The 14,822-nt window shown below is 37.0% G+C and overlaps 1 protein-coding gene across 1 annotated transcript in view; it reads right to left on the bottom strand.

Moving 5' to 3' along the window:
* The window catches only part of ARHGAP24 (Rho GTPase activating protein 24), a 568,165-nt gene that overhangs the window by 454,798 nt on the left and 98,545 nt on the right, over positions 1-14,822 (bottom strand). The window contains exon 2 of the mRNA XM_005681855.3: positions 14,109-14,308. Coding sequence (XP_005681912.1) covers positions 14,109-14,288 — 180 coding nt within the window. The 5' untranslated portion in view covers positions 14,289-14,308. The remainder of the gene's footprint in view (positions 1-14,108; positions 14,309-14,822) is intronic.

The raw sequence follows: 14,822 nt of genomic DNA, 5'->3' as shown, positions 1-14,822 counted from the left end.
GCATTGTGCTCAGTCATATCCTACACTTTGTGATTTCCTGAACTGAAGCCCACCAGGCTCTTCTATCCGTGTGACTTTTCAGGCAAGAATACTGAAGTGGGTTGTCATTCCCATCCTGACCCAAAGATGGAACCTACCACGTCTCCTGCATTGGCAGGCAGATTCTTTATTACTGAACTACTTGAGATAGCATATTCCTATTTCCCAATCATAAGAGGGGAGAACAGGTCAGAAATAAAAATGTAATTTCTATTAAAATAACTGATCAGAGATGTGTAAACCTGGAAAGGCAACAAATATTGCTTCTGCCAATAATTATTTCTATGATCAAATCAAATTATGTGATTCATAATGTCTTAATTATAGAATATTGCAACTTTCAGTTCATATTATGTATTTTGACAGATATATATTTGAGTTTCCTTACCCAGTAATATTATGATGTGTTACAAGATTTATAAATGAATACCTGATATTTAATTGACCTCCCCTCTGTAAGTGTTTTGGACAAGGACACAAAGAATGTCACAGTCTCTGCTTTGAAAAAGGAATTCATTGATAGAATCTCAAACAGTAAACAACAATCTGATGAATGATTTATGCATATTTGAAAACCCAGCCAAGTTTTCTATTTCATGAGTTTTGCATCTCATAATTTTGGAAGGAAAAGTCTTCGGAGGGAGCAAAATAATTGTTTATATCTTTAAAACATGCTCAATCATTTTTAAAGAGTTAAAAAGAGAAAAATGTTTTAAATAAACATTGTACTTTTATCACAATTGCATATGAAATGATGATATCTCAAAGAGGAAATTTTGAAAACTGAGTATTTTAGATGTGGAATTATGTTATACCTGCGATAATGACTAAAACTGCCTTCAGTGAAGATTTTTGTTTAAATATTCAAGATGCAAACTAACAAAGAACACTTGGAACATTTGTGAAATCTTTGCCTAATTGGAAAATGGACTGCTCATTTTTCCCCAGTATGCTAAAAGGTAAAGTGTCCCAATTCTAAAATATCTGTGGCTATTCCATAAGTATTTAGTAGGCAAATGTAAAGATTTTGGAAAAAAAATAAAAGGGTTAGTTCAGTGGCAGAATTATGAAAGTTTAATTTCTAGAAAGCAGCTGCATTTGTGGGACTAAGAAAACTTTTAGAAACCTAGAATCAAAGAGCAGCTCTGAAGCCATTAGCTTCATCTGCTCATTTAACAGAGGAAGTCCTGAGAAAACTGACTGTCAGGATGATATGCTTCATAAATGGAAGAATTAAGTCCATAACACAGGAGGAACCTTTAGCTCCTGCAGCACTATGTGTTTTGTAAAACACAGAAATTTACAGGATGTCAACTTTCTCATTAAAATCTAAAGGAAAATGTAGGTCTTAAGTCTAGTCACTAAAAAAATTAAAACTAGGAAGAAAGGTTCAAAAATAGAAACAGGAATTTTGGCACTGCAAAACTGTCTGAAAATGTATTAGAGTCTTACAGCTGATGTTTCAGTGCTAAGTAACACAGTCAAGTTACAGTTAGGTTCAGTTCAGCTCAGTCACTCTGTCGTGTCCAACTCTTTGCGACCCCATGAACCGCAGCATGCCAGGCCTCCCTGTCCATCACCAACTCCCGGAGTCCACCCAAACCCATGTCCATTGAGTGGGTGATGCCATCCAACCATCTTATCCTCTGTCATCCCCTTCGTCTCCTGCCCTCAATCTTTCCCAGCATCAGGGTCTTTTCTAATAAGTCAGCTCCTCACATCAGGTAGCCAAAGTACTGGAGTTTCAGCTTCAGCATCAGTCCTTCCATGAACACCCAGGACTGATCTCCTTTAGAATGGACTGGTTAGATCTCCTTTCAGTCCAAGGGACTCTCAAGAGTCTTCTGCAACACCACATTTCAAAAGCATGTATTCTTCAGTGCTCAGCTTTCTTTATAGTCCAACTTTCACATCCATACATGACTACTGGAAAAACCATAGCCTTGACTAGATGGACCTTTGTCTGCAAAGTAATGTCTTTGCTTTTTAATATGCTATCTAGATTGGTCATAACTTTCCTTCCAAGGAGTAAGCGTCTTTTAATTTCAAGGCTGCCATCACCAACTGCAGTGATCTTGGAGCCCCCAAAAATAAAGTCAGCCACTGGTTCCACTGCTTCCCCATCTATTTGCCATGAAGTGATGGGTCCAGATGCCATGATTTTAGTTTTCTGAATGTTGAATTTTAAGCCAACTTTTTCACTCTCCTCTTTCACTTTCATCAAGAGGCTGTTTAGTTCTTCACTTTCTGCCATAAGGGTATGTCATCTGCATATCTGAGGTTATTGATATTTCTCCCAGCAATCTTAATTCCAGCTTGTGCTTCATCCAGCCCAGCATTTCTCATGATGTACTCTGCATATAAGTTAAATAAGCAGGGTGACAATAGACAGCCTTGACGTACTCCTTTTCCTATTTGGAACCAGACTGTTGTTCATGTCCAGTTCTAACTGTTGCTTCCTGACCTGCATATAGGTTTCTCAAGCAGCAGGTCAGGTGGTCTGGTAGTCCCATCTCCTTCAGAATTTTGCACAGTTTATTGTGATGCACACAGTCAAAGGCTTTGGCATAGTCAATAAAGCAGAAACAGATGTTTTTCTGGAATTCCCTTGCTTTTTTGATGATCCAGTGGATGTTGGCAATTTATGTTGGTTTATTCAAATCATCAGTGTCCATGCCAAGTAAGGTCAGGACTATTGCATATTCAACCCATATCTGGGTCAGTGAGCTCACATCTACAGATTCAGTTCTTTATTCTAGTCATCCACTTGACAGTTTCCCAAAACTGACCACAAGGTAGGCCAAATAGAAGATGTTCATCTACTTATCTGAACTATCTTTTTTTTTTTTTTTAATTTCAATGAGGGATGAAACTTATTTAGGCATGTGTGACCCCATACTTAAAAAAATAAATTTAAGTAGGAATACAGGTTCATTGGAAGGATTGATGCTGAAGCTCAAATTCCAACACTTTGGCCACCTGATGCAAAGAACTGAGTCATCTAAAAAAAACCCTGATGGCTGGAAAAGATTGAAGGCGGAAGGAGAAGGAGACGACAGAGGATGAAATGGTTGGATGACATCACTGACTCAATGGACATGAGTTTGAGCAAGCTCTGGGAGTTGGTGATGGACAGGGAGGCCTGGAGTGCTGCAGTCCATGGGTTTGCAAAGAGACACGACTGAGTGACTGAACTGAATGGAACAGGTTCACAAAGCTGAGCTGAGGGTTTTGCTGATGCACTGAATTGATTCCATCAAGGTCTTCTATGACTATGATACAAACAGGAACAGAGAGTTTGAAAGAAATAATTTAGCACAGTTAAAATATATTGGGGAGCCAAAAAGGTGGTTTGTGTTTTTCCATAACATCTTATAGAAATCCCTGAACTTATTGGTCAGGATGATCATGCCTTTCAGGAGCTCAAGTTTAAGCAGGGAAGGTGGGTGGCCTGGTAATGAGCTCTAGGAGCAAGAAGCTGTGGGTGTACTGCCTGTGAAAGCTAAAAGGTTAAAAAAAAGAGAACAAGATGCAGCCCCATGTCCAACATCCTGGGTGGTTGAGACGGTCATAAACAGCCACAAGTTAGCCAGAGAAACAAGAATAACCAAGATGGACCTGTAGTATCCTTACAGTCGTAGGCTCTTAGGAAGAGATGAATTTTTCCTTTTTTTATTCTTCCTCCCTGCCAGTCCAGAAATGTCAAAGAGAAGAAAAAGGTACCCAATCCATGGTCCTCATACATGTGTAGACACACACACATCCCCCCAGTGCTGGAGAGAGGGGAGGAAAAGTGTCCCTGTGCTTCCTCTCTGTGTGAGGTAAGCCATCAAGGCTGGCAAGCACTGGGGTACGGTGTGTTGTTACTGTTTAGTTGCTAAGTGACGTCTGACTCTTTTGTGACCCCAGGGGCTCCTCTGTCCATGGGATTTCCTAGGCAAGAATACTGGAGTGGGTTGCCATTTCTTTCTCCAGGGGATCTTCCTAACCCAGGGAAAAATCCCCCCTCTCCTGCATTGGCAGGCTGATTCTCAGAGGAACATAAATGAGATTTAAATCAAGCATGAGGCCTGAGTTTTAAATTAGGTTGGAATTTAATAATTAAGAAATGGTAGTATTTCCTCAAAAGGTTAAACACAGAGTTACTATATATCCCATCAAACCCACTATTATGTATATAAGCAAGAGAAATGAAAATGTATAACTACACAAAACCTTGTACATGCTCACAGCAGTGTTATTCATAAATGCCCCAGAGTGGGAAACAACCCAGATGTTTGTCAACTGAAGAATGGATATAGATAAAATGTGGTATATCATTACAATGGACTATTATTAGGCCATATAAGGAAATGAAGTGCTAATACAGATACAACATGGATTAACCTTGAGAATATTATGCTAAGGAAAACCAAAATTCAGAAGGCAAGAATAATAATTCAAGCAACCAGCATTGCTTCCTTTTACACAAAAATTGATGCAAAATGTTTCATAAATCATAATTTATAATTGACACTCACTGAATAAGTAAACATATGGAAATAACATTGGAAAATAGAGACCATCTGAATTTATGCAGAATAAATCTAAAGAAGAAGGGACAGAAAGATTGAGTGCTCAATAGAAATCTGAAAGAAAATAAATAGCAAATATCTATGAAATACTTTATATACCAGGGGGGGAGAGGGGGAAGTAACCCTTTAAAATATATTACTCTAAACACTAAAAATATAAACATTCAAATTATGTTTCCAACTATTAATTTTTCCCCTAAATTCTCTTCTCCACTAGTTAGAGTGATGGAAATAAACCTAAGTTTATGCTGATGGTTATACTTATTAAATTCCATCACAAACACAAAAGCCTTCAGTCAATAAGTAAATGTTAGAAGCAGAACTCAAGGGATTCAACTCCAGTAGTTATCTCTCCAAATTGTTCTTCAGAATAAGTGCTGTGAGTGAGATGAGAAAGTTAGAGCTGCCTCCCTCTGGGTTGGTCCAGTTTTGCAAAGAGAATACTTTAAGCCTCCTCAGCTGTCATCAAAATCATTTGGTAAGCTCTGAAGGGGCCTCAGAAGTAATTTAAACAAAGAGAAAAGACATACTACAGAATTTAGCATTAGCTTTTTTTTTTTTTTGAGAATCCATTTAAATTCAATGTATTGGCAGCATAGATCACAAGGGAAAACAAGTTATCTTCTGCTCCGATGTTAGCATTACTTACAAGGGCTGATCATCTACCATTTCCATTTTGTTATACAATAAATAAGGTGTTTATTATAGATATTGATTTCTAAACTGCTGTGTCAGAGTATTCTGATGGTAAAAGATGATGAAAATGATGGCAATGATAATGCTGACTGTGGCAGTGGTGGCAGAAGCAACAACAGTTGGTCGCACAGTGGTAAAGAATCCATCTGCCAGTGCAGGAAACATAGGAGACATGGGTTTGACCCTGGGTCAGGAGGATCCTCTGGAGTAGGAAATGGCAACCCGCTCCAGAATTCTTGCCTAGAAAATTCCATGGACAGAGGAGTTTGGTGGCCTACAGTCCATGGGGTCACAGAGATGGACACAACTGAGCAATTAATTACACACACACACAGATTGAGAGATTAATATATGGCCAGGTACTGTATAAGTATTCTAGAAACATCATTTCATGTATGCTAACAACTGCTTATGAGATAGGTATTATTATTACTCATAGTTTACAGATGTGTAACTTATCTAAGTAAACAACAAGTAACTTACCACAGGCCCATCACTAGTGATATAATCTAGGCTGAACACAGGCAGTCTGATCCAAGAAACTATATACAAAACAACTGGGCTCAACCACTTTCCAGAGAAATGCCTACACTGGACAAAGTCAATTCTAGAGGACAGTATGAGGAAGAAATTTTCTCTCACACTTATCCCTCTGCCCACCATGCCCATCCATCAATTTCCCTTCATCCAAGACATCCTTTGCTGCTCTTTCACCCCAAGTATCCTTTCCAGTAGCAACAGATTTTCTCTACTCTTCCTCTTATAGTCAAAAGTGACCTGATGGGATTCATGGTTAGGTAATAACAGATGCTGCTGCTGCTGCTGCTGCTGCTGCTAAGTCGCTTTAGTCGTGTCCGACTCTGTGCAACCCCATAGCCAGCAGCCCACCAGGCTCCCCCATCCCTGGGATTCTCCAGGCAAGAACACTAGAGTGGGTTGCCATTTCTTTCTCCAATGCTGAAAGTGAAAAGTGAAAAGGAAGTCACTGAGTCGTGACCAACTCTTCATGACGCCATGGACTGTAGCCTACCAGGCTCCTCTGCCCATGGGATTTCCAGGCAAGAGTACTGGAGTGGGTTGCCATTGCCTTCTCCGAATAACGGATGATAGAAGGCCAAGTGTTTGTGGCATAGTTGCTTTTCAATAATTTTTTGGCAAATTATTGCACTACACAAAATAATAAACAATACAAACAGACAGAATTGCAAAACTGTTGCAGGAGGCCTTTTTGGATAGGTGAACATTTTGGATTCCTTAACAGTGAGATGCACATAAAATAAGCCCTGTTTTCACTGTTTGGCTCTAAATCCAATAAACCAAGAAAAATATGCACATAAAAGCAAGGGGAAATTGTAAGATCTCAGAATAAAATAAACAATCTCTAGCACTGCTTACTGGACTTGTAACAGACTTGTCTGTGTTTACGTCTCCAAATTCATCTCTTATCCCTGCTTGTCTCCTTTCTAAGGTGCTGAAATACTTAACTATTATTATCATTATCAAATCGTCAACGATCTACCAAAGGGTCATGACCTACACTTTAATTCTGCCACATATTTCAACCAAACCGCTTATAATAATGTTATGTTCTCTTTTATTTCTGAGGTTAAATATATCTTCTTTAGAAAAACTCCCCTGAACCTTGAAGTGGTTATAGATGCCCCCTTTCTGTTGCTTCCTAAGTATTCTCTATACTTTCTTTATTTAAATACTCATTATATTGACTATAACAGCCACTGGAACTGAATACCATCTTTATGGATATATTTTAGTATTAACTGATCATCTGTGGCAGTGACAGCTAGCTCTTTTTCCATACCCGTGTTCTCCTCTGACCCAGGATAAAGCGGGTACATGCCCAGCCTCCTGCGCTGTTAGGCATGATCATGTGACTCAGTCCCAACTACTGGAATATGAATAGAAGTGATAAGAGGCACTTCCACACTGAATAGTCTCTCTAATCCTTCTATGCAGTAGTCTATTCTATATTCTTTCTAGATTACTGGAAAGGAAATGATCCTATGATAAATTTCAAAGCCAAAAGTTAAAATTGCAAAATCGCCAGAAGCTAGTTTCTAAACAGTTATCTGAAGCAGACCTCCTCACTTAGTGAGAATCACTTTGGACTTTCACCTGAGAAAGAAAGAAATTTCATTTTAAATCCTTGTATGTTTGTTTGTTTGGGGAGGTCTATCTTTTTATAGTAACAGTTATATCATCTTTTGTTCTGGAGCCTAACATAATAACCGCAGGAACATTAGAAATCTATAAATATATGTTGAAAAAAACCAAGTGAAAGAATGATGAGTATGACCATCTCAAGAAATAAATTCTTTTTTCAAACTGTTATAAAAATAGCAAACATTTATTTTATATTTACTATATGCTACTGCTTTCTAAAATTCTTTACATAAATTATCTCACATAAACCTCTTAACAATGTTATGCTGCTAAGTCACGTCAGTCGTGTCTGACTCTGTGCGACCCCATAGATGGCAGCCCACCAGGCTCCCTCATCCCTGGGATTTTACAGGCGAGCATACTGGAGTGCGTTGCCGTGTCCTTCTCCAGTGCATGAAAGTGAAAAGTGAAAGTGAAGTTGCCCAGTCCTGTCCAACTCTTTGTGACCCCATGGGCTGCAGCCTAGCAGGCTCCTCTGTCCATGGGATTTCCCAGGCAAGAGTACTGGAGTGGGTTGCCATTGCCTTCTCCGAATAATGTTATAGGTAGGCACTAATCTTTTCCCATTGTACAGATTAGTGAATTGAAGTTTAAACCAGCTTATTCAGTCTAATATATCATAGTTATTTGGTAGACAAATCAAGATTCAACCCAAATAAAGTGACTCAAAAGCCTATGTTTTTAACCACACTGAAATGAAATGCCATGCCTAGATGACTTCTATAAGCAATAAAAAATTATTCAACCAATAGCAGAATAAAACATTCACTATTAATAACACCACCTTGACATGATTTCTAGGAAAGAGGTAAGAGTTCCTAAAAATTTATGATGACACACAAATCCTTCTTATGTGTCTTTTAAGATGCCAAGAGACTTAGATGCCACACTGGAAGTCAGTTGGGCTTCCCTGGTAGCTCAGGTGGTAAAAAAAAAAACAAAAAGCCCACCTGCCAATGTAGGAGACATAAGAAATGTGGGTTCAATCCCTGGGTCAGGAAGATCTTGCCTGGACAATTCCATGGACAGAGGAGCCTGGCGGGCTACAGTCCATGGGTTCGCAATGAATCAGACATGACTGAGCGACTAACACAAACACACACACTCTTACAGAAACTCAGTTATGTGTGTTTCCAGCATTATTTTACACATATAATCAGCACTTTGGCTGCTTCTGGCTCATATACTTTAATAGAGAACACCAATTACCTTAGAGATTTCTAGATTTCATTAACTCACGTTTCATTAGATATATAAAATTAGAGTTTACTCTTAAATCAGTAATCAATTCTTGCACATTTAGAAGTCAGGATTCAGGTTATAATTCATTTAAAATCACTTTGTTCTTTAAGGTAAGAAAATCCATTGTGATCTAATACAGTGTCATCTTCATCAAGTCCAGAAAAAACCTTCCCACACAACTGGATCAATATCTGCTGTAGGAAGTCTAGACTAGATTAATTGGGTTAGTGCCTGTTTGGATTTCAGTCGTTTTATCAGGAGTCCCAGGTTGGCTTCTAAAAATCAATGCTTTCCAGGGTATGTCAAGTTCTAGTACCCAAGGTATATCAGAGATACTCACTAATATGACCCAACTTGAGACTCAGCAGTTGTTTAAGTAATAATATACTTCAGGATAGAAGTAAAGCAAATTGTTCCCAAAAAGCACTAGGAATTTATCACTAGATTCATTTAACAAAATCTATATAACTGCTTTATTTTTAAGATAATTACAATAATCACATTTTATCTAAGATTCAGCTTCATCTTCTCTGTTATAATATCTATAAGGCCACAGTCATTTGTCATGGTTATTAATGAAAAATAGCCATAGAGATATTGTCACAAGCTTAGTTTAAAATATGTATTTGTAAACAAAGACAAATGTTGCTTTAAGACATAATTATAATTAGGGATAGTATATGGATGTGATACTTGATATTTTTTAAGATAAACTTGTTTGCTTTTGTGTATTATACCTTAAAACTTTTTTTAAATGTATTTTTATGGTTTCACAAAAAAAAAAAAAAACATTTTTCATAGCTAGCCAGAACTCCTAGGGGTACCCAAGGTAGATGAAAGATTTCTTTTTAAATAAATTCTTATGTACAGTATAATTTTAGACTTTTTTCTATGCATAAATAGGACTTTAAAAAGTATTAAACAAATATTTTTAAAAATACAGAATTATAAAATGCTTACAACAGTGGACTACGAGTAACAGAAATTATGGATACATTGGTGTATGTTCAAACATTGGCTACATACATCACTACTCTGTTGGTTTTTTTCAGAAACAACAGAATCAACTTTATTTTTTAAATCTGTTCTAAATAAAATCTGTTTCCATGATAATTGCAAACACTGGAGTTTCTGGAGTGAGTTTGGGCCAAGATGAACTAAAGTTTCATCTTAAAACTATAGGATACTAAAGATTTTAGCTTGATGTATTTTAAATATTAAACACTTACACTTTGAGGTAGAACTCCAGGGGAACCCTGGCTACAGGCTGGAAAGTCTCATTTACAAAAAGGCACTGTCCCCAGAGAAAGGAGAACCTAGAGGGGCTTTTGCCTTTGCTCAAGAAGAAAATACACGGTCAGTTTAGAGACCTTCTAAGTTCCCAGACTTGCCCAGATTGTGGAATATTTAGGAAGCAAAGTGCAACCCGAATAAGAACACGGTACATCAATATTAAGTGATTAAGTCTATAAGGAAATCAGATATACTAGATTCTAGTAGACATGAAAATTGACTGTACAGATGGAAGAAAAATTTAACTGAGAAAGGTATATTCATTAACATAGGTTTTCAACATATTCGGTGTTATGGATTGAATTGTGCCCGCCCTTCCACCCGCCACCATTTACATTAAAGTCCTAATCCTCCATGTGGCTAGGACTTTATGTGAATTATGGAGGGGGGCACAATTCAATCCATAACACCGAATATGTTGAAAACCTATGTTAATGAATATACTGTCACAATTATAATTCTATATACATGTTTCCCCCAACAGATGTGTAGTTTTTAATAACAAGGATAATGATGGAGCTTGACTTTCTTTATTGACTTGAGAAACTCAGAGAAAGTTTCACTAAAATAAATTGATAGGCTTTTTCTAGGATAGGAGGGACATACTTCAAGGATTTTAGTACTTTCATTTTAGAAATACTATTAAGAAAGAGGAAAACCAATTCAGATTAAGTTTATTGAAATTTTTCAGCTGGTTAGGAATGCTCAGAAGAGTAAATTTTTTCATTTCATTAGTGATGTTTCCTCCAGTATGATTGAAATAGCCCTCAGCAAAAAATACAAAGGCCAAGGGCATTCTTAGGCTTGAAGGTGCCCATATTGAAAATAGTCCTTCTGACTGAAAACAAATCTAAAGAAAAGCTGAGGCTTTGTGAGAAGGGAAAAGGCTAAGTTGAAGGAACATTGGATCAGGAGCAGGGAAATTTGATTTTCAGTTTGTTATTTGCTACTCACCAATAATATCTCTTGGCTGATACATACACACACTCTCTCTCTGTCTCACACACACATACACATACACACAAAAAGTGAGGAGTTTTATGACATTTTTTCCCTGTTTTAACATTTTCCCAAGGTTTTCAATTGCTACTTATTGAATTTTTTTAGAGTTTCTCTATGATATGTCACTACAGGATTTTTAAAATGTGATTTAAACCTTATTGTTTGAAAAAGAGGTTATGATTTTGATATATGAAGCTGAGGATAGTCCATGTTACAGCACCTGGTCCTGGCCCAACCCTGCTTGGCTATAGATATCATTTATTGACTCGCCAACTCATCCGAAAATTTGCCTTGCGCTTACAATGTGTCAGGTAGGCATCTATTTCTGATTTAAAAATTTCACTTTAAAGTAAGGAATTAATCCATTCATGGACAAATACACAGTCCTTTCAAATTACAAACTGTCCTCTGACATAGACATTGCTGTTTTCATCTGATTCTGTGTGTACATGTCTAAACATCAGTGCAAAATATTAAAATTTAAAAGTACAATGTCAAAATTCCTGGTGCTTACATGAAAGATTGTCCAAAAATGAATAATAATTCAAAGTTATTCATCCCAAATTATCATACTTTATTAACAGCAAATCTTTAACAAATAATAATTAGGAAGAAAAATATGAAAACTTTTTATGGAGGAATAATGGTAATCTATGTTTCGTTTGTATAAGAATTAGCATTTTCTTATCAATAAAACTCTATTTTGTTAGTTTCACATATTATGTCTACAAATACTAGTAACATACTAATAGCAAAATACTGCTTATCTTAGAAATACTATGAATTAAATTAATTTTCACTTTGAGGCAATTTCATTTGAATTGATCAGAAGTTTTTGCATTTCTTATTTAAATTTCCAACTTTTTATCAAAATAACTACATTGCACAGAATACTGTGACTCTGTTGATCTTCTGAGAAACCCCACAGAGGACAATAACCAAGGCAATTTGATAATATCCTCTTTGAACAGTTTACGGGGTTCATGTACATATCCTCTGACATCTGCAAGTTCTCAAACTTTAGAAACATTGAGCTCAGTCTTGACCTATTGTAGCCAATCTTCATTACTAGAAGGTATGTTGAACTCACCCAAGAGTCAGAATGATTGTTTAGTCTGCTTCCAGTTCTCCAGTCTCTCAGCTCCTAAAACCTCCGTTTGCTCCCCTAATGCTTTGTTCAGATTCTAGATGAGACCTAATTAATTATTTAATTTGTACTCATTCTGGTTAACGACCCAGCCCATCCAAAATACGCCAGAACAAAAGTCCATAGGATAAAATATTGAATGTTACTCATCCTTCTCCTGTATTCAACATGGTCCTCCATATCAAAGTTTCCATAATGAATGCCCCATGTTCTACTTTTTTTCACATTAACCTGAGTTTGGTAAAAATGATTTTATGTTCAAGATAATACCTTACTGTATTATATAGTATAAAAAAAGGTTCAATGAGAAAAGAATGCTAGCGTATAAGATAACAAACAAAAGACTCCTTTGCCTCTGATCTCTATATGATGGTGCTTATCTCAGCCATAGCTTCTTCATTTGTAATAATAACTCCCACATTCCCCACTGTTTGGCTATTATGAAAGGAATGTCATTGCTGTTGTTCAGTTGCTCAGTCATGCCCAACTCTTTGTGACGCCATGGACTGCAGCATGCCAGACTTCCCTGTCCTTATGGAAATGCCTTATAGCAGTCATGACATAAATACGGGATATTCTTATTAATTTATTTATGAGATCTTTGAATGAGAGCATATGAACTTGGACTTAACTAGAGGCAAACATGGCACTACTATCTAACTCTGGATAATTTGCTTTATACCTAAGCATTGATTTCCTCATACATGAGGCTAATCCTACCTTGCAGGATTATTTTAAGCATTTCATAACATATATATACCGATTCTTAGTCAAATGCTTGGCCTTGGTAAAGGCATGCTAAAAAATAGAAATTTCAAAAAATGAGTGGAGAATGTAATTTCACTGCTACTTTTATGTATTAATAATTCAGTTAGACTAATGAGAAGTTTGTTAAATTATGTCTGAGGAATTTAAAATACTAAAGCAGAGCCTTGATCCAACTTCCTAATTAAGTTCTCAAATTTTAATACAAGGAAAATAGCTCCAAGAATATACCGTTAGGGATGTTTATGTAAACCACTCTAAAACATGTTTTCTCTTACTTATGTATTTTATAGATGTAGATGAAGGAAAAACACAGAGGGAATGCCTCCATTCCCATCTTCTTTTATCAATTATTAAGCAATGATCACAACTAAGAAAGCTTGTTGTAGCTACAGGGAAGGATGGAGAATTTTTCCTCTCTAATTGCAACCCAGAGATCTGTGGCTGAGGAAATGAGAAGTAAACAAGCAACTAAAAGACCACTAAGAAACCACAAAGAAACACAGAAACTATTCCTGGGGGATTATATTGTGTATGCTGGTTGGATATATCAACATTGTCTGGATTTAGCACTACATCCATATTTTATATGAGTTAAAGCAGAGAGAAGCCCCCAGAGAACAGATATTGACAGTGTCTCATAAATTAAAGTTGCACTTACAGTTTTCCTTCAAATCTTTCAACTTGCTTCTGAGAAAAGGAAAGATGCTTTGGCTACAACAGATACATCTTCTAACAGAGGTCCATTAATATTTTCATACGATAACCCCCATGTTCCCTACTGCTTCACTATGATGAAATCAGTAACAAGTATGGAAACCCCCTATAACTGTCATGATATCAATATGAAATATTCTTTTTATTTTTTTGAGTACCTCTCCAAGATATTCTTATTAATTTATTTATGAGATCTCTGGAACTCAGATATTTTGGTCCAGCTTAGTAAAAGTCAAGATTAATATTCAACAAATATAATTTGCCTCTGGGCCTCGATTAGCAAGTTTATCCTCCTGAACCAAAGTAAACCATGAGTAAAAGTGTGAAAGCTGCCAGTGAACCAAAGGAGAGCAGGGAGATGGAGATGACATCAGTCTCCAACAGTTTCTAGCAAACCCCATCACTTCTTAGGCTACTAAGCACTCCAGTGCTTTTTATTTTCTCCTACTTACCAAGGGCTTGGTTTCATCTTCGTCTTTGAAGTAATAGAGCTGATCACCCTTGAGCACAAACCAACGGGTATGCCAAGTCTTGACAAAGCCTCCTTGCTTCCTCAGCCACCCACACTTCACAGCATTGTTCCTCCCTGGGCCTTGCGGGGAGTTCTCCATGGAGTCATTGGTCTCCTCCATTATGAAGCTGATGGACTTTCCTATGTAGCAAACAAAAAACAACAAAAATAAGGTGCTCTGATATAGCCAACCCCCTCTTAAATTACCTGTCCCTTAAAAAAAAAAAAAAGCTGGAGGAATAGTGAAAAATATACATCAACTCACATTCCAAATTTCTGGAAGCAAACCACAAATGTGACAACAATATTCCTGGAGGAAACTTGGACAGAGTTCCTCGTGTCTTCCCTAAATGAGCTAGTCAACTATGTGATAATATCTCTTTTTCCCAAAGTAGAATTAAAGAATAGGAAAGTTCTAGATGTGATGTGTTAAGAAGTTGGAGGAGGCAGCTATGCTCACCACTATACCACGGTCACAAGAGGCAATATTTGAAGACAAACTAAAAACCACCTTAAAAAAAAAAAAAGCCAGGACTCTCGTGATAATGGGCCTCCGTGTCTGGTGTGCACTGATTGGAGCCTGCTAGTGCAAGCCTGTGAGTATTTGAGCAAACTTAGTCTGACACATGTTAAAGTTTAGAGGCACTATTTTAAA

The sequence above is a fragment of the Capra hircus genome, chromosome 6 (assembly GCF_001704415.2).
Source record: "Capra hircus breed San Clemente chromosome 6, ASM170441v1, whole genome shotgun sequence".
Classification (NCBI taxonomy): Eukaryota; Metazoa; Chordata; class Mammalia; order Artiodactyla; family Bovidae; genus Capra; species Capra hircus.
The sequence above is the reverse complement of the archived record's forward strand: the minus strand, read 5'-3'. Positions and strand labels throughout refer to the sequence as shown.